The sequence below is a fragment of the Pezoporus wallicus genome, unplaced genomic scaffold (genome assembly GCF_028554395.1).
Source record: "Pezoporus wallicus isolate ANWC-B61680 ecotype Strahan unplaced genomic scaffold, APGP_CSIRO_Pwel_v1 contig_2025, whole genome shotgun sequence".
Lineage (NCBI taxonomy): Eukaryota > Metazoa > Chordata > Aves > Psittaciformes > Psittacidae > Pezoporus > Pezoporus wallicus.
Window position 1 is genome coordinate 494106 of NW_026640253.1, and position 24734 is coordinate 518839.

The 24734-nt window shown below is 36.2% G+C and overlaps 1 protein-coding gene across 1 annotated transcript in view; it reads right to left on the bottom strand.

Moving 5' to 3' along the window:
• Positions 1-423: 423 nt before the first annotated feature.
• Positions 424-24734, bottom strand: part of OTOG (otogelin) — a 96542-nt gene continuing 72231 nt past the window's right edge. The window contains exons 38-55 of the mRNA XM_057418215.1: positions 24251-24340; positions 23698-23881; positions 20720-20940; positions 19679-19817; positions 17388-17582; positions 16276-16488; positions 15371-15475; positions 14882-14992; positions 13582-13683; positions 13027-13125; positions 11203-11243; positions 10009-10084; positions 8897-9075; positions 8028-8132; positions 7477-7596; positions 6086-6131; positions 2105-2184; positions 424-887 (exon numbers count right to left, since the gene is read on the bottom strand). Of these exons, the coding sequence (XP_057274198.1) occupies positions 687-887; positions 2105-2184; positions 6086-6131; positions 7477-7596; positions 8028-8132; positions 8897-9075; positions 10009-10084; positions 11203-11243; positions 13027-13125; positions 13582-13683; positions 14882-14992; positions 15371-15475; positions 16276-16488; positions 17388-17582; positions 19679-19817; positions 20720-20940; positions 23698-23881; positions 24251-24340 (2307 nt within the window). The 3' untranslated portion in view covers positions 424-686. The remainder of the gene's footprint in view (positions 888-2104; positions 2185-6085; positions 6132-7476; positions 7597-8027; positions 8133-8896; positions 9076-10008; positions 10085-11202; positions 11244-13026; positions 13126-13581; positions 13684-14881; positions 14993-15370; positions 15476-16275; positions 16489-17387; positions 17583-19678; positions 19818-20719; positions 20941-23697; positions 23882-24250; positions 24341-24734) is intronic.

Consider the following 24734-nt stretch of genomic DNA (forward strand, 5'->3'; position numbering starts at 1 on the left):
ATACTAATGACTAATCTAGATAGTCTAACAATAACCTATCTGTTCATAAACTACATTTGCCATAATGCTTTTCACTGCGATACAAAATGTGCTAGAAAAACTGAAATTATTAACAGGGAATATTAAGTACAGTTATCAGTATTGACAATATTTCCCTGATTAAAAAAAAAATAAAATCTTTAATTGGATTTCTTATACATGCTTTACTTTGCAATAGGAATATGATTTAAACTGAAAATTCACCTCATGTTGTCCAAGCATTTTTTCTTAATAGGCACTGAATGTATTTGCACAATTGCAATTTATTCAAAATAGGGAACTGCTGCCAGATAAGTCGGTCAAAGAGTTAAAACAGGATTGGGTGCCTGACAAACTGTGGGCCAGCCTTCCAGAGCAAAATAGAGGGTCTTCTCACTCTTGTGGTATCTCTAACATAAATCATCTTTTAAGTTGGCACATATCACAAGAACTCTTAAGCAGTCCCTGTGAATGAACACAAAGACAAATCACAATACAAATAATGAAAAAAAAAATTCTGAAATTTAGAAGACTCCAAAAATATTTTTACTCTTTTAGCATTAAATTGGTAAAAGTAGGTGGATTTGGTATTATATTTTTAATAGATAAACTGTTCATATTTTCTTATACTGGGAACAGCTGGGCTTGCTGCTTTCTTTCAAGTTTTTTTAAGACCATTGGCAAGAACAATCTGTAGGCTCTTGGATTGAATAGCTGACCCAGGTTGAATTACTGGTGCAATACAATTGCACAGTTCGTCTTTGTAGTCCAAGCTCCCTGCAGCATTTGCAGAATCTTGCATATGTGTTGATGTTGTAGTTGTAAATGCTTGCAGAGGGGCACTTTCCATCACATGAAACAATGTTCACCTGGTAACAAACATGAATACTAATCAGCAAATTGAAGCAGTTAGGAGTTCGCAGTGAAGTTCAAAGATATGAGGCACCCATATCCAATGCAAAGCAGTGAAAAATTTGGAGTTATTTCTTCTACCCCTTAGGAAATCCCACAATATCTGAGTAATAAACTCTGAAGTATGTTGCACAAGTAGGTCATTTTATTGAGATGAATGACGACATTACCATCAATTTCAGTAACAGCGGATTTTGGCTGTTAACAGACACGAAGAAACAGCTTCTGTTTTGGATTTTAAAGTATTCATAACAACATTAGCTTGAATATAGCACCAAACAGTCTGTCCAAAACTCCCTACAGTATTTATTTCAGTGATACACTGATGCAGTATTGTTATACTGGTAGCACTAAGGAGGAATATAAAAAGTCAATCCTTTGGAAAGGCAAAGGAAATTGTTATTAATGACAGCAAAATTGCAATACAGACTGTAACAGAAACAGTCATATAAACTGATAATTTTTGCAAGTGTAATAGTCGGGATTTGTATTTCTGTTCAATGAGACACTGAAACTAAATTTGCTGGCTGCTGAATGGTTTACTGTACAAAATGTACTCCCAGAGTAATTTCAGATGTTACGGCTGTTTCCCTGTTCTCTTTTATTACACTGTTCAAGGTGCTCTTACACATCTCGTATAAGATGCCTGTCTGTACCCTTGCTGCTGCTCACACTGCCTTACTGCCTGGACATTGTTGGTCTGCTCCTACAGTAAATCCTTCAGCAGATACGTAGATAGTGCCTCATTCTTTCTGCACATTTCACAGTATGCTTGTGCTACTCTCTAAAAAAATACAAACACCAAGCCTTCAGGACCCACGATTGTTTTCTTCATGAAGTTGGCATTTAAATACTTTCCCTAAACATATGAAAATTAAGCACATCTGCAGCCATTTTATCTGTTCTATGTCACTGAAAGTTATATTCAATTTGCATGTAGTAATTGCAAGATTTTGTATGCCTAAATGCATACAAAAGCAGAAGTCACATCCCCTTGTTCTTATTATTTGAGATGATTGCTGAGAGTGGAGTGTAACAGTAAAACAGCTCTATGAAACACAGAAACCTCTGTCTTGCTGAAATAAAGATGTAGACAATAGTGTTCCTTTTCTTCCTTTTTATTTCTCGTATTTTTCTATTGTATTAAAAAAAATTGTGATAGTTGTTTACTTACTGGTGTGTTACTCCTGCAGTCATTCTTGCGGATAGTCATCCTAACAGTCACCTTTTTGCAGAATTTTCCATCTTCCTTACCTGCAAAATGGGTATTGGTTGAAAAATATTAGCTCAAAATTCTAAGCATTTCAGTGACAAGAACATTCCTGAATGTTTTGTGGTGTCAAGAAACACAAAGAAGAAAATACCCAATACATTACTGCACATACAAACTCTCAAAGTGACATACATTGCATTGCTTTTAAACCATTAAAGTACCTCTGATATCTTCAATAACAATTATAAAAGGTTCATTCTTCACTCAGAAGCCTTTAAGAGAAAGTCCACTGTCTTTAAAAGAATACTGTAAAACTGATTGATCACCACTGGGAGTTGGCTTGTTAATAATGTATAAAATGCATTTTCTATGAAATAACTGTAACAAGCTTTAATGGCAGCAGTTGCATTCCAGTGGCATAAACAAAGTTAAATCGAACACTTAACAGCAGAGCCTGATGAAGAATGGGGCATCAGATGCCTTTACATTTCTGTATGTGTTTATTAAATAAGAAAAAGAACACCAGCAATCAAATGATTTTTTTAATTTACATTTTATTAGTATTATTTCCATAACTTTTCTCACAGAACTATGTACAAAGCAAATGGATGAAATAAAGAAGATAAGAAATCAGTAAATGAAATGAGGAGTTAAACTTCGGAAGTGGATAATGATCCTCTGAAGAAAAGCAAAGTTTAGTGTAGAGTTCAGTTGTTAGAGAACAGAAAGCACAGTATCTTCTTATGATGATCCTCTCTGTGCGGAAGAAGCCATATCACATTGCAGACTGTAAGAGAAATGAATAGACCATTTCATTATAACAGCTTCCACGGGGTTCAACAGCAGATTTTGCACACTATTATGCAGTCCTACATGACTCTCCACTTGGAAAGCTGCATTTTCTTGCAGCCAAAAATCTCGAAGTTGTTAACAAAAAGTCAATACTGTTAGCTCCAGAAGAGCAAGGGCAATGAAAGGCTCATTGGCTTGACCAATACCCAATACTGAACTGTGCCAGAGGTTTATCACATCTTGATGTGCGATGTCCAGTTCCCTGCTCTAATCACTGTCAAACCAGGTAATACTGCTTCCCAAAGAGAAATATCTTTTGTGGTGGGTTTTTGGGTTTGTTTTTTTTTTTTATTTTATTTTATTTAATATGTGAGCCTGCTACTTTTTCTAGACATAGCAGAGTTTCTAGAGCATGAAAGAAAGTACAGCGGTCAATCTTCTGGAAGCAAATAAACAAATACAATCAGAAATGGGTGACTACTGCTCGACTGTCATTGAACTTATGCTTTGGGAAAAAATTGTTTTTGAAAATACAAACCTTATGACTATTTCATGTTTCTCACAGTCCTATTCATGTCCTTTCTTCTTTTACATCGTACATAGTGTGTAGGGTGGAGATTTCAGTGCAGCTATGGCTATGACTTCATCCAGGCCCTAGCAGAAGTACATCATCTCTCAAAGAAATAGATTAGAGCATATTTCCATGCATGTACTTTAGTGTCCAGTGGCTTTTAATGAGCTCTACAACATAATAAACTTTTCCATCAATAACCTTACAAAATATGTGCACATCTTATACATGTTGTAATACAATGAGATTCTTTTCACAGTCTGTACAATTGAAAATCCTTGCTTTGTTTTTGGGTTGTCTTGTAACACTGCTGTCATCTAAAGTGATGTCAATATGCAAGAGTAGTATAGATTACTTACGACTCCTGGAGTCGTAAGTGTAATTTAATGAGGGACATATCAGTGATGTACAAAATTATTGTCGTATTTCTTACAGAAATATAGGGGGATGTTTTCACAAATGCCAAAACAATTGCACTCATTCCATGTTACAATTCAAAAAATTAACACACTCTATTAGGAAGAACAAAGATAATCTCCAGCTTTTATGGAGTAAACACAGGGTAGTTATTTTCAGTATACTGTCCTAACTATGGATGGGAAAGAAATGAGTTGCTCTACTGTATATGCCACTGGAAGCAAAACTATACAATACATCATCAGTGAAAATGTTGCTTACAGAATAAGCTTTAACAAGCAAAGCCATCAGTCTCAATGTTTTACAGCACCGTAAAACATTTTTAAACATGGCAGTTTTATACATGCAGCAAGCTAAAGACTACACGAGTGCTTACTACAACAGTACATTGTTGGCTAACAACAATGCACTGCCCACACAGTGCAAAATGAAAACCACAATAAAACCAAAATCTGAGCCACTCTGAACCATGAGCAGTTACACTACACTGCGGCTTTTGGCATAATTGGGTAATGTGAAACCTGACATTCCTATCAGGGAGTACATTGTTGGAAATCAACAATGATGCTGTTTGGATTGGTCCTACTTATTTCTAGGAAAATGTACCTGTGTAACAGCTAGCATAGGCTGTAGGTGTGACTGGACTAACAGAGAATGGGAGGAGCATTGACACTGAAGAACCTGGTAAGAATATTACATATTGAACAGAGTACATGTTACAGAGGATTCCCTATCAGTATGAAACATTTTGGAATTACTAGATTTTAGCATATTTGAGAAAAAAAAATCAAGCTTTTCACAGGATCACAGAATGGCTGATGTTAGGACCTCTGATGGTCATTCGGTCCTACCTACCTGCTCAAGCAGGGATCACTGTGCCAGCAGCTCAAGACTATTTTCAGATACTATTTACATTAGTAAGCCTAATGTCAAAACCTATTGAGAACTGGCTACAGAACTAGGACAAGTGCTTGAAACACAGGTCCATCAGAGTGAAATCACATGAAGAGATATTACCATTCCCTCACAGTGATGAGGAGCAGGAAAAAAGCAGGTAAATCTTCCACAGTTTGTACTACAAAATGTAATACATAGTGATTAACACCAAAAAATACCTCCCACTCAGCAACATATATCCCATTGCAGTGACTGTGCACATGGTACCATATCTGGTAGTCACATCAAGTTCCATCGCACTCAGCAGGAGATACCTGCACTTTTTTCAATTCTCTCCCACAGTTTATCTCCTACTGTCTTTGGTTATTAGGTCACTACTCCAGCCTCTTGTGCAAACAAAGTGAGATATTTGCACCTTTGATAGTACATTAGACTGTCCAGTATAAAATCTCCTTTATAATTATTTATAACATTGTCCACTTCAAGCATTTGATCTTAATTTCTTCAGGTTGGGTATCTGCCCCAGGCTAAGTGCTTCATGAAATCACCCAAAATGTTTCATCTATGTACCAATATGTTAAGAAAAAATGTACTTATCTCTTGTTTATATTAAGGATTAGCATATTTGGAACCTACTCTGTAAGGAATATTTTATTTTCATTTTTTTCCAGAGAACCTTCATTAGCTTTCATGGATGTCCTGGGTTCAGCAGTGCTGAACCCAGGACAATGGATTATAGATCTTGGTAATCAATTAAGGGAGATTTTTTTTACTATAAATTCTTTTAAAAGATATTGCCTGAAAGCATCTGAACTATGTATACTAATGGACTCTAAGACTATATTACATTCAATCAATTACTGACAGTATCAACTTAGAAACTGCATAGATCAATCTTTTACTAAAGATATGAATGTAGATTAAGCATGTTTTAAGGTGCCTTTCAAAACACAGTATATTTTATTATACTAAAGCCGTAACTCGTATTTTGAGGAGTTTTACATCAGAACTACAAAATACTCAAGGTAGCAATTTTAGTGACTTGGCCAGCCACAATCATTTTCAGTGGAGTAAACCCTTTGATGTTAAACTGCTTTCTTCTGCTTTAACTCCACTAGTTTCACTAGTATTTACATGAGTAAAACTAAGAAAAGAATGGCCTTTGGGATTAGTGAATCAAGCTTTCATGCAGGAAAGAATTAACCTAGTTTCCAAGATAATAACAAATTAGACTTGTGAGGCAGGAAGTGTCATTAATCACTTACATGTTCTGCAGCATCCTTCTAAGAATGGCACAATATAGCCTCCAACCTGACCAAGAAAGAAATAAAGAGGAAAAAACTTGATTTTTTCTAACATTCATGCTGGTATACCTGCACTACTAGAAGTATCTTCCAGATAAAGCTTTGCAACTTTATTCAGACAAATGCTCACTCAGGTGAATGGATGAAATTTTGGCTGTAAATGATCTAACTTGACTGTTTTAGCACAAGTGAGTATTAAATGGCTTTTACTGGGCACCATTATACATCACCAGCTATCAAAATAGCTCCCACATTTGGAGAGTGAATGACTGTGCTAAGTCCAACTCCATCATTCTGACTTCTTGTAGAGGCCATACTGACAAGGGCTGGGCGACAGAGCCTTGGGTGTCATGGTTTAGTGTGAGGTGTCCCTGCCCATGGCAGGGGGGTGGAACTAGATGATCTTGAGGTCCTTTCCAGCCCTCACTATTCTATGATTCTATGACAATCACAAAAAAAAAAAAAAAAAAGAAAAAAAAAAGAAAAATCACAACCCCCCTGATTCTGAATTCAAAGCAGGAAGAAATCTCATCTAAATGAGAAGTTACCCACTCCCCATACAGGAGATCCATCTCTGCCTTCACTGATGTATCATGAAGCACTCCCCAAAGCACTGTGGGAAGAACAGCTTTTTCAAAAGCTCTCCCAAGGGTACATTGAAAAAGAGCTCAATTTTTTATACCCACATCAAAAAGCCTTTCACCTGCTACATAACTGAGAATTTCTGAAGAACCAATACATCATTATCTGCAAGGAAGAACTACACCCAGACAGTTTCTTTAGATCTGTTCTCTGCTTATGCACCATTATTCATTAAGAAAAGTATCCTCCCATTCACATGTAAATGTAGAGTTAAAGAAAGTAATATGAGATGTGGCCTGCCCACATTTTCTGACATTTAGTCTAATCTCATTTTGCAAATTCAAATAGAGCTTTAGCTTCTGCTGCAAAACTAGTCCACAAAACTTTGTCTCACTGTGGAAAATATTTTCCTGATATTCAATTGTGACAAATCAAATTGCTATACACAGAAAATCAGTTAGAAAGGAAAAGTCCAAGCCAGAAAATCATCCAAGTTCAGACAGCTGTATGAGGATTATTTTGGCATTACAAGCCTCTATGAAAAGAAGTATTTTCTGAGGTTAAGAAGAGGTCTCTCAGCTGTGTAACTTGGAAGTCTGGTGGCACACTATCTGTGTATAGTTAAAGCCTCTCACCTTTGAATGTCTGGGCAAAAATGCGGGCATTGCAAGGATTTATAAATTCTCCCTTCTTCCAGTAAAAACATCTTTTGTCAGTGTTAATCTTTTCATGCAACCATAAATCATGCAAAAAATGTATCAAACACTGACCTTCATACATTCAGTTTCATTAAAGGGCGGGCAGCCAACTGAAGAGGAAACCGGAACTGGCCCTATTGCTGTGTTAATGCATTCATATCTGATGCAGTTTGAAATCCAAACAGTACCAGGCTGTTAAAAAATTGTAAAATAGAAACCTTACTCAGCAACTTAGCAAAAAAAGTACTATGAGTATTTATAACACAATTCCATTGAACGTGATCTTGTCTGAATCAAAAGTAATAATTATGGCAATATATAATTTAGAGTCATGCTAAAGTTCTGTTGAAATACTCAACTTAAAAGTCCGTTAAATAGAAAATGTTAAACAGATTCTAAAATAATCAAGTTGATGATAATTCTCTGCTATATCAAATCCCTTAATCTTCATAGACAAGTATATGATTGGCTCTCCAAGAAATTAATGTTGTGCACATGCAAAACTATTCCTAGTATTTTGCCTAACAAATCTCTTCTTTGCACATTTTATGTGGCAACATATGTACAGTATCACATACTTTTTTCTTCTAAATATTTTGAGGGAGTAAGACGTATAGACTTACCTTAAAATTGGAAACTGTGCCATTACTGAAAATATGGAGACAAGACAAGTTCTTACAGCTACCACAGCAAGTTGATAAATCTTTTGGAGGCTGATAGACTTGGTTCTGCCAAAATCAAATAGGTTATTCCTTGTATGAGACTGTCTTGCAGCTTAACATTTATTACTGCAGTGGGCAAATTTACTTTTTTTTTTTTTATCTGATTTTAGGGATTTTTTTTACATAACTTTCAAATCACATAGTTTACATTTGTACACACTGTACGTTCATGATACCTTTATAAAATACCTTTGATGTTAGTTGAAGCAAATGGGGAGAAGTTCCAACTCTGAGAGAATGAACTGGTCTTACTATCATTTTCAAATGTTAAGACTACAGCTTCAAGAACCACTGAAATTTTTACTTTCTACACATTAGAAATCAAGTAAGTACATAACTAGAGAGTCATCTATATAATATATTCCCATGGCAATCATACTTTGTAAAAAGACAACCTATCATTTGCTTATTTTATAAAGCTGTTTTCACCACATTTAGAATTCGTGTTTTATTTATAATTACTCTCTTCCTAATTCCGATTGTGCTAATGTCTGCCATTAGTTTGTATCAGTTTGTGAATACAGCTGAAGTAATACAAGGATGCAGTGGGGCAGTGTACTGTGTACTTTAGTTTCTGTAAGATTTACATGGGGGGGGAAGTGAAGGGAGTGAGACATTCATAAACTTCCATCAGAAACGCAGTAGCATAGAGGTAGACCTCACGATTACTCTTTCCATCTTGTTCCTATGACTGTAGCTACTCAACAAACACAAATGAAATTTAAGAGCACCCGTCCCAATGTACATATCGACAATTCTGAATTTCTTACAGGTTTGCACTTGACATCACAATCTATTGAAGTCTGGTTTATTCGGTAGTATTTGGTAGAGGGATCAATCACATTAGTACAATGATAAATTTGGCAAATGCCATCTGTGCCATGCTCCACGATTGTCTGTCCAGGAAGCAGCACACCTCTCTCATTACTCAGGCAAACTTTGTCTGTCACTACAAAAAACCACAAAAATAAACAGCGTGATCAGGACAATCAATTTGGTATCAAAACTCTGTTAAAAAATGTTTTAAACAGTAAAACAGGAATGCAAAAAGCTCCCCTGCCTCTTTAACAATTATGGGTCAGGTTTGCATATATAAATGTTTAATAGCAGTCTAATGCTTCACTACAATTACCAAATTACTTCAAACAGAACCACGCATGTAATCTAAATATATATGTAATATTGTATTAGCTGAACCACCATAGTGACAGTGCATGCTTCTTCAACTGATTTGTAAGTCTACTTATGATAAGAAATGTATTTAAGAAATATCTGTTTCTCCCCAATGATTACTGAGGGCACAGAGGATAATTAGCTCAGAAGTATACATCTTTGCTGTAGAAATCTAGACAAGGACAATCCTAACTCTGTTGGCCAACTGGGTTCGCCACAGGAATTATTCTTTCCTGAATTTTCACAGATCTTATTTGGCATATTTTAAGATGAATTTGCATGGTGCTGAATACTATTCTTGATCTTGTAAAGCACATAACCATGCCACCAGCTCCTGAGAAGTCCCATAATGGGGACATACACTCGACATTGAGTGTATGTTTTAGTTTCTTGCTGGAGTCCTTACTTCAGCTGAGCAAAACGGAGGCTGCTGAGTCAACACCACTCAATTTGCCCAAAATGCTGCTATTTCCCTGCACAGACCTCCTGCTGCAGGGACTGATTGATAGAATACAACAACAGGCCATAATCAACCAAGTATTTAGCTGGAGCTCTTATTTTGTTGCCTTTTCCTACACTATTTCTGAATTATGTCAGTCAACCCTTTCCTCCTCTGTACATACTCAAAGTGAACATCTGATTTATAATTACTAATATACCTTAGTACTTGAAAGGGTATTTATTTGAATTAAATAATTTTCCAACTTACCGCATTTATACTTAACACAGTTACAGATATTTTCTGTACTGTTCTGAAACTGATCATCTCTCTGAAGTTTCTGCCCCTAAGTGTATAAAAGAAGAAGAAAAAAAAAAGGTAAGTGAAACAACAGTGTTGTCTTATCTGTGTGATCTTTTTCTTTAAAACACTTTTGAGTCAGGATTTGAATAGCACTATCTCTTGCCCCTAGAAACCTATTTTGAATCCATTTTCATCAGCCACAGGGACGCTTAATTTGGCAATGACAACCAAATGGGAATTCATTTTTTTTTACACCTGAAAAAGAGGAATTGGTGTTGGTGTCAGTACAGCAGACATTTAGGACAGAAAAGACTATGGGAGGCCAAAAAATAAATGAAGTGGCTTGCTTTTGTACAGAAATATCCCTGAAGTGTATTCTTTCATGTAATATCTTGATAGAAATAGTATTACAATAGCACAAATATACTTTTGTTTTCCTTTTATTATTTATATGTATGCATATTAAAATTTTTCTCCTAATTTTCTGCAAGTCCTGATTCCTTATGCCCATCTATGAAATGAAAGTACTAATAACAACCTTGCTTACAAATATTTTGAATTTCTTCTATAAAAATAAATTCTATTTGCATTTCCTTCCTAGGACTCCAAATCATAATTTTTGTTATTTACTCTCATTTAAATATTATTTTCTCCATAAAATAATGACAAACAAAAAGTATACCCAGTAATGACCAAGAACCTAACCCAGCAATGATAATAAGTACTTTTGCAACGCAGAACAAGTCACAATGAAACACAGTTTCTGCTTTGTCAGTGGTCTGAGTGCATGATATATCCTAACATACTCCCTATAACAAATAATATTAACAAAACACTGATGCTTTAAAAGCATTTACTTCTGACCCTTTTAAAAAAAAAATTCATCCTCTGCTGCACAAAAGCAGTTTCATCCTACAAATACTTCAGGGCAGGATATGGTCATAAAAAACTCCAGAAATATCAATGCTATACTGCCATTTTATTCTGCAAGATATTTAAACTTAACTAGCTTCTTAAAAATAGATATATCTTCTTGTAAAGCAATAAAAAGGAGAATGACATGGCATTTCATATTTCACTGATAAAACTATTACTAAGATGCTGAGAAATAGATTTATTAAGAAATTAAGTAAAAAATACTGACAAAGATTAATTTCATACCAGTTTGCACTGAGGTTTGGGGATTGTTTCACATGCACATTCTAAAACAAAATACAATAACAGAAACAACAGTTTAGAAAGTTATATGCTATTTGCTTAAAACAGAGCATCAAAGAGAGTAGAAAAATCCAGATTTACAAGTCATCACTGAAGAAATTCTGCTGGTTTTTGAAATATACCCATCTGGGGAATTCAGAATTACGTTTGATTTCTATTCCATCCTGAAAAATAATATCAGCTTCTATGACCACCTTTACTTATTACAACTATTTACAGCATTGCATAAACTGCAATCCACCTGAGCGCATTGAAAAAAAACATGATCATTCTAGTTCCTAGTCTCCTTGAAGTGACAATTATTACAATCAATATAAAGCAATGGAGAATTTTGTTTAAGGCATCACAGAGATGTATGATACATTACAGTCTTTCTAAACTGACAAATTCCTGACCTGTGAGCCTTAGGTGTTTTTGCTGGTTTGTTTTGTTGTTGTTTTTTTTTTTGTTTTTTTTTTTTTTTTTTTTTTTTTTTTATTGGGTTTTGGGGGGATGGGGGGATGGGGAGGTTAGCCATAAATAATTAACTAATTGTGATGGGATAGAAAATAAAAGTAGAGGCTTGTGGGTTGAGGTAAGGACAGGGAGAGATCACTCACAAATTACTGTCACTGACTTGACTTGGGGAAATGAGTTTATTACCAATCAAATTAGAGTAGAATAATAATTAACAAAACCAGATCTTAAAACACCTACCCCCACCCCTCCCTTCTTCTCAGACTTCTGAATTTCTCTACCTCCTCCCCACAGTGGGAAAGGGAATAGGGATTGTGGTCAGTTCTTCACAGTAACTCTGCCACTCCTTCCTCCTCAGGTGAGGACTCCTCACTCTTCCCCTGCTCCATCGTGGGGACCCTCCCTTAGGAGGCAATTCTCCATGAACTTCTCTAATGTGAGTCTTCCCACAGGCTGAGGTTCTTCATGAACTGCTCCAGTGTAGGTCCTTTCCATGGCGTGCAGTCCTTCAGGAGCAGACTGCTTCAGTGTGGGTGCCGCCCCCCCCCCCCCAAGGTCACAAGTCCTGCCAGGCTCCAGGGCTTCCTACAGGGTCACAGCCTCCCTTCGGGCATCCTGATCTGGTGTGGGGTCCTCCATGGTCTGCAGGTGGATATCTGCTCCACCATGGACCTCCATGGGATGCAGGGCGCAGCCTGCCTCACCATGGTCTGCACCAAGGGCTGTAGGGGAATCTCTGATCCAGTGCCTGGAGCACCTCCTCACCTCCTGCACCAACATGGGTGTCTCCAGAGTTCTTTTGTGTATTCTCACTCCTCTTTTTGGCTGCAATTGCTGCCCTGCTGACATTTTTTCCCCCTCTTAAACACATTATTCCAGAGGCGCTATACTGTCACTGATGGGCTCAGCCTTGGTCAGCAGTGGCTCCATCTTTGAGTGTCTGCCATTGACTCTAACTGACATGGAGAAAGCTTCCAGCACCTTCTCACAGAAGCCACTCCTGTAACTTCTCTCCTACCAAAACCTTGCCATGCAACCCCAATACACTAACTCTTACAAAATTTTCAAAACGATAAATGACCCAGTTGGAACAGGCAAATCCTACAATATACTATCACCCACGTGAAGCAAGAAAAAAACAGAACAGGCAGATTAAGAAGTTCTGTAACATGAGATGACTTTTCCATATAATTTGTTCATGAACAGATCACAATGGTAAAGTTGGCTGAAATAAGACTTAAACCCAAGAGTCCAAAGCTCTTGTCAGTGACTTCTTGTCTAATTAACTAAAATGAAAATCAATCACTTTACCACATGTCCGAAAGGGGCAGCATTTCTCTGGGCTCCACACCTCCACCAAAGACATGCCTAGCATACATTTGAATTCAGGACAACGATGTATTTCACAAACTAAAATTAAAGAAAAGTAAGTCCAATAAACACAAGTTTGTCATATTTTGACAAACGAAAATATGAATCAAGAGATAGCAAATTACTTATTCATAGTAAATACTTTTAGAAAATATTGAAAAGACAATAATCTAAATGTAAACTTTAGCTATAATAGTAGCGTGGAGTACAACCACTCTAGGCAATATTTAAAACAATTATAAATCTCTGTAATTTGTGGCCTGAAAGTATTCATTTTTCTTTATGATACAGATATTGAGAGAATGCTTTAGGCACATGATAAAGATATTACCTTTAAAGATATTACCTTTAAAATCTTTCAAGACTACAGATGATAGCATGCTTATATGCACAAGTAGAACTATCTCTTTGAGCCACCATTTTTGGCACTGAACATCCACACTACAAAATTTCACATGCTCTCTATTACTTAAAATATCAAAATTAATAACTTACTACAGTGGTATGTAGGGCAACACCGCTCTGTAGTGTTGCCATCCACAATAAGAACTTCTCCTTCTTGACATTTGGGTATTTGATCAGAGCAAGCCCCGCATGCTGGAAAAAACAAGTATTTAAAAACACAGGAAGAAATTTTACCACTTCCTAGGAAGCATGCCCATAATTTTGTCACAAACACACATGAAAGAGAACAGAGATGCTCTGCATTCTTTCCTTATAGCCCTAAACAAGAGGCTAGTTTTAGTACAGCTTCCCTTTTCTTTGTCTCCTAATATAAAGAATACACTATTTGTGAGATGGATCACAACAAATAGGATTTTCTTTGCCTTTCTGTTACGAAAAATTTTGCTAGGTTTTCTCTCCTACCAAGTCATACTGTTGGTTTCAGGAATGTACTTCTGCTTGAATCATAGGATCTTTGATTCCCAGTAAGAGGGATCTTCTGCGATTCCTGTGTCAATCTCCTACTTGAACACATATGAAAACCACAGTAGGTACTTTCTGATATGCGCAGTGCAAAGACTCATTGTATCAAAAAAGAGACAGAAGGATGCTATGCAGACAACGAGGCGCCAAACACAGCACATCACTGTCACATGATCAAAGTAACCCCCTGATTATTGTAAATAGCAGAAGTGTAACTCAAGTTTTCTATTACTGCTCATGCTCAAATTTTTTGCACACGGAAGAGCTAATCAAGATGTTGGCCTTATTGATTCACAGGTATCTATTGGCAAAACTGCAAAACCAGAGTAAATTCAATAGGACCTCATTATAACATTATTATCAGAAAATCCATATGGTAACATCAGAACTATACTGATGCTAAAGTGCAATTTTATTATTGAATTCAGTCTTAGGCCAAACCACAAAGGGACTGAACAAATTTGTATAATAGTCTCATATGGGATATTTACCACTGAGTAAGATGGGCCACAGCTGATACAAAAGGATATAGGAAGCAAGAACATATACAACTTCAGCCTTTTTTCAGATAAAATGTCCATGCACAGTACATGGACAGTCTCTCAAAGGCCCTCAACTACCTCATCCATGGACTCCACCACCACTCAAGACCCAACTACTCAGTTGCACAAAGCTGTCTTGTGACTCTTGGTGATTGTTGCCATTTCTTATGTTTTACAAAATTAATGTCCTTTTTTTTAACCACTTTCAAGCCTTACTATGTTGGGAGAGTGAAAGGAAGTATAAGGAGCCTTAATTAGCAAGATAGTAGCGGACATCATTGCATACGTAAAAACACTTATAGTCTCAAACAGCCAGGATACTGTACCACATATATAGGAAATGCAGCAGGTACTCTCCACCCGAGCAGCAATTAGCGTTTGATCATCTCGACAGCTTGGCATCTGCTCCACTGGTCCACATTTTGCTGGATCGCATTCTGAAAAAAGGTACAAGAGATGTATTTCTATATAGGAAATATGGCATTCCTCCTTTGCTATGCTATATCCTTAAAAAACGGCAGTGCAGAGCAGAGATACGACAAAGATGTTTTCAAAAAATGTTTACCTTGTATTGCAAGAGAGCAAAGACACATTTTTGCCTGACCAATACACACATCATTCATCTGCTTCATCATTCTATCTGCTCAAAGAGAGGCACAGACCAACCCTGAGCTTTTAGATGAAAGAGAATTTGATAAATGGCCATATTAACAATGAGTCTACACTAACTACCCTTTTGCTTCAAAGTTGAGCTGTTTAATTTACTGAGTATCTTTTACAGGATGAATTTTCTCATCTTTTGAAAAGAAACCTACCACAAACATAGTTCGGACAACAGGATTCTTCACTGTAGTAAGTGACCAGCTTTTCCAAGCCATTACACTCAGGGATTAAGTATTCACAGAGGCTCTGATTACAAACTGTTATGAAAAGGGAAAGAAAAAACAAGAAACCTTCTAAACTATCTTATGATTTTATAAGTTTAGTAGAGCAATGGCAAGCAGTATTTGCAGTTTGATAACCCAAATCTCCAAATAACAGCATGCATATGAAAACCACAAGAAGCCAGCAAAAACCCCTGAGCCAGTATTCAGAAGTGTCTGGCTCTGCAACACTCTCCATGGAGGCAAAGTTAAACTAGAGCTGAGTCTTTGTGAGAATATAAAGTAAAATATAATAAAATAAAAAAGTATAACATATGAAATATCCCATGGAAAAGTCACTGCAACATCATCCCAGGTGGTCAAAATATGAAAACTGCTTGCAATTTTTTCATAAAGATGGACTTTCTAATCTAAATAAGGATTATAAAAAAAAAGAAGTTTTATAACTTTTATAACTGCTCACTTTGTAAATTAGATAAATAATCATCTGATCCTTTTTTTCTTGGAATTAGGTGCATCATTTATTTGTATTTGGATATTAAAAATAAATCAGTAGCCTGTACAGCCGAAACACAGTTCATATCCAGATAAACACAGTGCTATTTCAGTTTTTACAACTCTTGTCCCCAACCTTTACCATTCTCCCAAAACCTTGCTATTGAGGATACTGAGCCAAATAATACAAAGTTTTTACAGTTTTCTACATAATCTGTAAATTCAAATCCAAGTTTTTCATTCACCTCAAAAGTAGGATGTGTAACAAGAAAACAAACTTCAAAGAAAGGATATCTGCAAATTCCATCAGGCAGCATTCATAATTATTGAGGCATACTTACTACAGATCTGCTGAGGACAACATGTCTCATCACTAGGAACAAGCAAGGCGACTTCTGCAAATCGCTGACAGTGTAAATTGTGGATATCTGAACAGTCGTACTCCACTGGAACTATGGTCTCACTGTCAACACATTTTTGCATACAGCATCCGCTCAAAGAAGTTTTCCAGATCTCACCTACTGCATGAGGTGCTCCTGAGCTATCTGTACAAGCTAGATCAAGACAACAGAAAATGGAAGTAATTCCTTTTTACTTTAAATTTTGACCACCATTTTCTTCCACAGTGGGTGTGGATCTATGAAGTATAAAAATCTCAGAGCATTAAAGGCATCACCTATCCCCATCATCCCACAAAAAAAAATGAAAGAGGAGACAATCTGAGACTAAGTTTGTTTGAGAAAGCAAGACACTCAATATCCCCCAGAGGATCAAGGCCTCCACTTTGTTTTGTGTCACCCCTGCAAGGCTAGTCACTTAAAACCCCTATCCAGTCCTTCGTTTTTAAACCAGTGATCTGAAAATAAGTTACTTTTTCATTTCACACACATCAAAACTATTATTAATTTACAGAGCTTTATGCAATCTGATTTATAATAAACTGCATCTTTAAAGTTCATGTAGTTAGTGTTAAGTGTTGGTCCAATTGGTCCATAATTTGATATGTTCAGGCAGAATTGTAACGAAAATAAATATCAACGCTGGCAGAAAGAACAGAGGGCATATACATGTATTATTCAAAATGTGTAATTAACTCTTGCCGCATGTCTTTTGAATGCCATTTACTTTTGACAGGTTGGACCCTTGGCAAAGGGCTAAGAGAAAAGAAGGTCAAACCAACATAAGTAGAACACTAGGAGTGCATAAACATAAGTAAAAACTTTGATTTTAAAAAGCATCCTCTAGCTGAGAGAAGGTGAGCAAAATTCTGTGTCATAAGGACATTCCTTGATTGTTCATGTGTACAGTTTAAGTTTACTGACTACCTAAAGTCCTCAACTGAATGACATATGCAGAACCCATACAACATCAGGCCAGAACTCAACTTATTAGTAATCAAGTATCTGACCACCAACTTGCAGATAATAAAGAAGAAAATCACATCCAAATATACCACATTTTTCTTCAGGAATACAGACAGCAGTGTGAGCTCGGTGAAGGATGGTCCCTCCAGCACAGATGCAGCCTTCTGTCAACAGCGAGCAGGAGTCTGAGTCCAGAGAAACAACCTCGTTATTCTGACAACTATCTGGAACTTCACAGGCAGCTATACATGCCCGATAGGAGAAGTTTTCAGAGCAGGGGAAGGCTAGGAAGGAAATAAACAAATCACTCATTCTGAAATTGTAATCACATGAGGCAATACCTAAGAGAAGACACTATTGCATTCTTGTCAGTTTCCTGTGCTTGCCAATTCACTCGGATCTACCAGCCTAAAACATGGATGCAGACCAGTTACCTTCTACAGGACAAATTCAAACAAAAGGAACTTGCATGCGCTTTTACTCCTCTTCTTGTAGTAACATTCTCATTAGGCTTCAGTTTGCATTTTGGCAGTAGAGTTATCAAATCATGCATCAGTGTTGATGTAAAGTAATTTAAACTTCAAAACATTTGTAAGTTAGACTACATGGGTTAATAATGCAGTGTTCTGATTCATTCTGAATGCTTTACAGTGGCTAAAGAAAAAGCAGTAATTAGTAAAGGGGAAAGGTCTGTTAATTACAAAAATTTATATGTAAAAGAAAATGTAGCAATTTTTACCACAAAATAATAAAGAATGGGATCAATTATTTACTATGTTTAATAGATATCCACATTAATTAATCCCTTCTGTGTGATTTTTAAGTCAAAGAACACAGTTAAATTTTACATTCTTTACTAATGTAAATTCATTGGCATGTTATGACTACATACAGAAATAAAAAAAAAAGCATCTCATTTTGATTTAGCTTTTGTTGTTGAAAACTTAACATGATTTTTCATTGGTTCAAAACTGTGATTAAAGCTGCATAAATATGGCTACATGATTATGACTACATATGCCAACATGATTATGACTACATATGCCAACTCTATGACTACAAATGCCACAGTGTGGTTGTGTGGAAGACCAAAATATATTATATTCATCATTTAATGATGCTTAAATTATACAGCAATGTCATCTGGGATCATGGTAATGAGAAAAAGTCCAGTTTACAACAGGTCTGTCTGCTCAAAAATAAAGTTCCACTTTGGACTTCAAAGATTAATTGGGAGAGGAGGCTGATTTTATCCACCTCCTCCCTACTAAAAATGGCCGTAATGCTCTACAGAAAATGTATTACAGCCCTGTAAATACAGGAACTCGGACTTTTAAAAATCATTGCATATCAAGTCAACATTTAATGACCACAAAATCCACACGCGGCTTCATGGTTCTTCCTTACTGGGCACGCACCACCAGAGGTCACTGTGGTACAAGAGTGACGTGTCCCTTCACAACGAATTTACATATATATTTTGTAATATCTCTTTTTAAACAGTTATTTTCTAATAAAATCCATACAAACTAATTTTTTTTTTAATTGACTGTTTTTAAGTTTTAGACTCTGTAACTATTTGCAGGGCCTTACAACATGCCTGCACACAGTCTGCACATGCATACACACCTCATACCACTTCAAAACAGACATCACTTACGATTTATATGTACGGTGAGTTCTCTTAGTTTTGGAGACCACATTTCATCAATAAGTCTTTCCTTTTTCATCACTGTATCGGGCTTTTCCTCAGTGATCATTGACAGCATAAAGTGATGCTGCAATCCACGTTTTCTATTCACTGACAACTACAAATCACATTTGGCCTTACATTTTACTATGCTGCTATGGGAGGTGACTTCCACCAGGATACTTTAGCTCTCAGATTTTACTCCTTACCTTCCATCTGATATCAAAGGTGTTTAATTTCTCTAATGCTTTTGCCAAAGGCATAGCTTTCTGCAGCAGCAGCAAGCAGATATCACCAATTCAAAGCACCACAGAACTTGCTTTCTGCGTCTTCCTCCCTTCCACAAACAATTCTGGGTTTTTAGGTTTTATCAGTGGAAAGTGGCTAAGGGAAATGAACACTACATTGCGAGTGAGAAGATTTGGCTTCTACATTTAAGTACAAAATAAGCCAGAGGTAGGCTTCTGAGCAAGATTACTTTTTCCATTTATGAAATGGCTATAATGATCTTGATACCTTTTGCACACTGCCCTCAATTGTATCATAAAAAAAAATCGCTGAATTTATCAAGTCAATCATGACTTCCAAAGTACATGAGGACTCAAGGAGTATTTTCAACTTACAGTAGCTTTATATTAGGCAAATTTTGTCTCTGAACACTAGAGGTACACATATATGCAGAATACTTACGACAGTAATCAGAGCTCCTCCATTCTATACAAATATTAAATTTGTTGCACATTGCCACATAGGCAGCTAGAGAAATGCATGGACTTCGAATGTACTCAGTGTCTTGAACCCATATATCACAGAATAGCTCAGGTGGAACCTAACAAAGAAAAAATAAAAAATATTGCACCTTCATTCAGACCCTGCTACGTAGGAAAAAGACTGACCTTTTAAAATATCAGCTACAAAAAATGAAGCCAAAAGTTCTTGGTTCATAGTAAGTGAGAGGTCATCAGGCTTCATTGGTATACAAAGAGAATCTACCAGTATTTAAAAGGCTTCCCAAATGGTGACTTCCTTATACTCTGCAGTTTCATTTCTTAGAATTGCCAAAGCTAGAGATAATACAGTTTTCCCAATAGAAGGCATGATTACTCATAGTTCCTTGTCCTTCCTTACCTCTGTATTTGTCTATTTTTGGCCTCCTCTTCATCAAACTCAACAATATACTAAAGGTGAAATGGTAAATGCACTCACATGATCACAAATGAATACTTTATTTGCACACTGCAAGTTTGTTATTTTCTTTAGGTTTGCTTTAAACAGTCTGTTCTACCCTCTCATCTCTCTAGGCTGGAACTCCCTGTCTCTAGAGCCCTTGAGAATGCAGGCTCTCAAATTACCTATTGCTACTTGGAACTACTTAAATTACAGAAAGCTTAAGGATGAATGAAATCCTAAAAGTATTTTATTTTACTTTGCTCTACATTATATTGATACAAGTGAATTATCTGGGACTGATTTATAAATTAGATGGTATTGTCAAAATTAACAAAGATATATAAATGTATTCTGAAAGTGTGAGTTGCATATTGTAAATTTCCCACTAAGCTGCCACTCTCTTCAGTATCTTTTACCTTGCAACTGTAGATACAAAAAAGTATATATTTCATTCCATAAATGTGGTTGCATGTAGTTTAACATTAATGAATTTATGAAGTATACAAAAACATCAGAACTGCATCTCTCTTGAAGTGTAAGCTTCTGAAATAGTTAACATACATAAGGATGACAGCTGCTGAAGGTCTGGTTCAACACCATTCTTAAGCACTCTGAGCAGTCCATGACTGAGCAATTAGTTTCCTGATGCCTGTCTTCTCCAACATACTTTAACGTGTCTGGCACTTGCCAGCTGTCTATAAAAGTCGTTGGAGCATCACTTTTGCTTAAAACTGTCCTGTTGGGTAGCATCAGATCGTTTTCCAAGCTTCTATCACAAACCCCTGTGTATGATCAGAAGGAAAAAGCAGGTTAACACTGAATGGTTCATTCTGAAGTATGTTTGAAGTGGCATATTCAAAGAAATAAATAGCTTATAAAAAACTTTTATAACATGACATTATCACAATCCATAACAGATGCAGAAAGTTCTTCGGAGTATCACAAAATACAAAAAATTCAGACAAGTTAAGCAAAGCAAAAGTAAAGATGCATCTATAAATGGAAATACATTCCATATCAAAGAGCTGTTCAGATAGCCCAGCTATGGCACACAAACATCACCTCTCAGTTGCACAAGCACTAGATAAAAATGTAGTTTTAAAAATGTTACAAAGCGCTTTTGTGTAACTGTAAATGTTATCAGAAAAGGGAACTCCCATAAAAATGCCAAGATACTCATCTGATACTGCAGAAATCTTGTGCTATTCTACTTATGCTTCTGAGCAGTCATAAGCATCTATTGGCTTAAAAGCTACTATAAAAGTGCATCTTTTGTCACTTCCAGGTATAAGTATATTATTATCCAGGTATATTATCCCTCAGCAGGGGAATAAAACCCCAACCTTTTCTGTATTCAATTCTCAGAAGGCAGCATACCATTTTATTCCTGCTTAAACTAAGGTAGTTGGCAACACTTTGGAACAAAGGAAGCAATGTAACACATGGAGAATTACTTTTGTCAACACAGAGCATCCAGGTATTACAGTAGTCTCCTCTGGAAGTCCTTTAAGAGTCCACAGGTATAAAAATGCAGTCACTGATTCTTTCTTCGTAATTGTTATTTCTGAGACTTTTCTATCAGACTTCTAGACTGTTTTCTTCTGGTATCCCCACAACCTTGAATGGCAACTCTAAATTTTTATCTGTTCAAAAACTAGTTGTGGTTTTAATACTTTTCTAGAGAAGTGGTCTGGTTAGCATTTTCAAATTTCTTGATCACAAGAACAAGCCATTGACAATCAGTGATACAGCAATAGGCATTTAGAAAGCAAAACATCTTTTGAAACTGTCACCATTATTCTATCAGAAATATTTCTGGGTGAACTTCCTGAGGTTGTGAATCTATGCAATGCAAATAGGAAGATCTTGATGGTTCTGAGAGACTTCAAAGGATTGCTATCTTGTCTGGGATAGCTTTTTTCACTTCTCTTACTCTTTGACGATGAGATTTAGCACAGCAAAACTAAGGCTTCACTTTTGGCTTAGTAGGACATGATTGCAGCTAAAACTGACATGCTTGAGCTCTCTTTCACCAGTTTTGCTATGGAGATGTCCACATTACCTTTCCACATCCCTGATCTCCCACACCAGCTCTTCACCAGTTGCCATGTTTTCCCAAACTTTCCATTGTAAAAGATACTGTTGTCTTTGACACAGACCATTCCAAGGTATACTTTTGCTATAGAACAGTAGTGATGTCTTCAGTTTTATCATTTCCATGAAGTTTAGAAAACGGGATCTACCAGTACTGCAGTTCAGTTAAAAAACATCTACGAAAGCTCAAATAAAAGATGCAGACTAACACAGACTGCACAGGAGATGAGGGTAGACTAATTTACCCTGAAAAGATGTAGTACAACCAGCTCTTTAAAGCTGGCTCCAGACATCACTGTACAGACAGACTTACGCAGAGAATCCCAATCAGTGATAAATACCAGAAAAATACAGCACATTCTCTGAAGAAGTTGTACTTGGAACACCAGCCACAGAAATGTGTTGTGCTCTAGCTAAAGCACCTTGTAAACCAGGAATGTAATTCTCCCAGTTCTCGCTATCACAATAATCAAACAGGTAAAGGCAAAAGAAATTTTCACAGTAACTTGAATCAGGCTTACTATAAAATACTGTTCTTAATAATAAGAATTAGCCAAAAAGAGCAAGAATGACTTTGAAAGCAAAAGTTAAGGCAAACTATAGTTAATAATCTAATTTCAAAATCACAGTAAATTCAAACTCTCTTCCTTTGTGAGAATCACATTACTGTCTGCAGGACTTGGAACTGGACTGAGCTGTCACTGGTATCTGATACTGAGCTACAGGCATTTGCCCTTTCTGAAACTGGAAAGATATCCCCTGTAATTATATGAACTCTGCAACCCTGGTTTCTAGCTTCAATTTACATCAGATAAATTTACAGATTCAGATGTCACAGTAGGGATTTATATCAACAAGTATATGCTTGTAAAAACCATAGCACCAGCAACTTATTCAAGGCTGTGCTTTTTAGAAAAAAAAGAAACTAGGTAAAACTACTGAGCAATCCTAACAGAATCAAAATGAGGGTATTTAACCCATTAATATTAAGAAATTAATTCTGAACTATTTCCTCCAACAGATAAATTAAGATTAGCTCTCTCAAGTAACATTTCCTGTGAATTCTGACCTTTAGAAACTGAAAATAGCACATACCGCTTTCTATCAGATGGATATCAAAAACTAAACCTGCAAATTACCATATTTGACATTATGGACTTATGCCTGTCTTACTTATTTGGGCTTGGTTACAGCAATCATGCCTATGATCCAAACAGGTTACAGACAGAAACAACACTATGGGTAAAAAGTGACTACATGGATAGGTATCAAACATGATTTCAGCAATTATCAAAATTAATAATAGCTTAATTTTAACAATATTATAATCTTTAATAACTCTTTTTTTGGCCCAGATCATGCAAAAGATAGTTTATATAATTAGGAATGTGCCTCCTTAGCAAAGCATGTGAATGCCTTTATTTCTTGCACTACTCTATACTTACCACATAGTCCCAAAGCTCTTGGTTCCCTGGTACTATTAAACTCAATAATCATCACACCTGTGTTGTGAAACCACTGAATTCTGATTTTTGTTGGGGTTTCAACCGCATACTTGAAGCCCGAATCCTCCACTTTGTATCCATATTGTCTAACAGTAGGCCAGGCAAATCTGGAATTTACTGTAATCTAAAATACACACCAAAAACAGGTTACCAAGTGCTGTAGGTAGAACAACTGAGGCCAGATTCTCAACAGTTTAGGAATCTAACTCATAACTAATTTCAGCAACAGTCAGGCTCACCTTCTAAAAAATAATATAGGTACTGAAGAGACTAACGGTTTGTGTGCTTCACTCTGACTTGCCTCATTAACTGCCTTTGTATCACAGTTTGACCCTTTGAATTTACTAGCAGTTTATTAAATTACAAAGTTGGAACCATGAATTATATGATCTGCTGTATCATACTCTAATTTTTGGTATACAAATAAAGCGGCAGTTGATTACAGAAGTTGCTATCTAAAAGGCAAAGAAAAACAAACCCTCAAAATACTTACTTTTCTACTTAAACGATTGATAATAATTTGGTTTGACATGTAGGTTAGATTCAACATTGCCAGGCACAAAGAAGTTGAATTTGAATTTCTCTGTGGAGAAAGCAAAAATACATAAACCATAGTCACAATGTGCAAAATTTTTATACATTAGTTGCTTACTGGTTTTGCGTATTGGGACAGTAAAAGGTTTTAGGGGGTATGGTTTTAAGAGGAGAAAACTGCTGCTGATTGCAGTTTCAAGTCTGAACTACAAACTTCAGCTGGATAGCAATATTGAAAAATAAACAAAAACAGTATGATCTCATTGTGTTCAGCAACTGTGTTGTTATCACTTGATTTTGAAATTACAACAGAAATAAAGATTTTCAGGAAAAGAAATACAGTGGACTAGCTACTTAGATACCAAAAAAATGAACATGTCTGAAGGTGAGCAAGGCTGATACTGGGAATAATGATGTTATATATGTACAGAATTAATGGAACA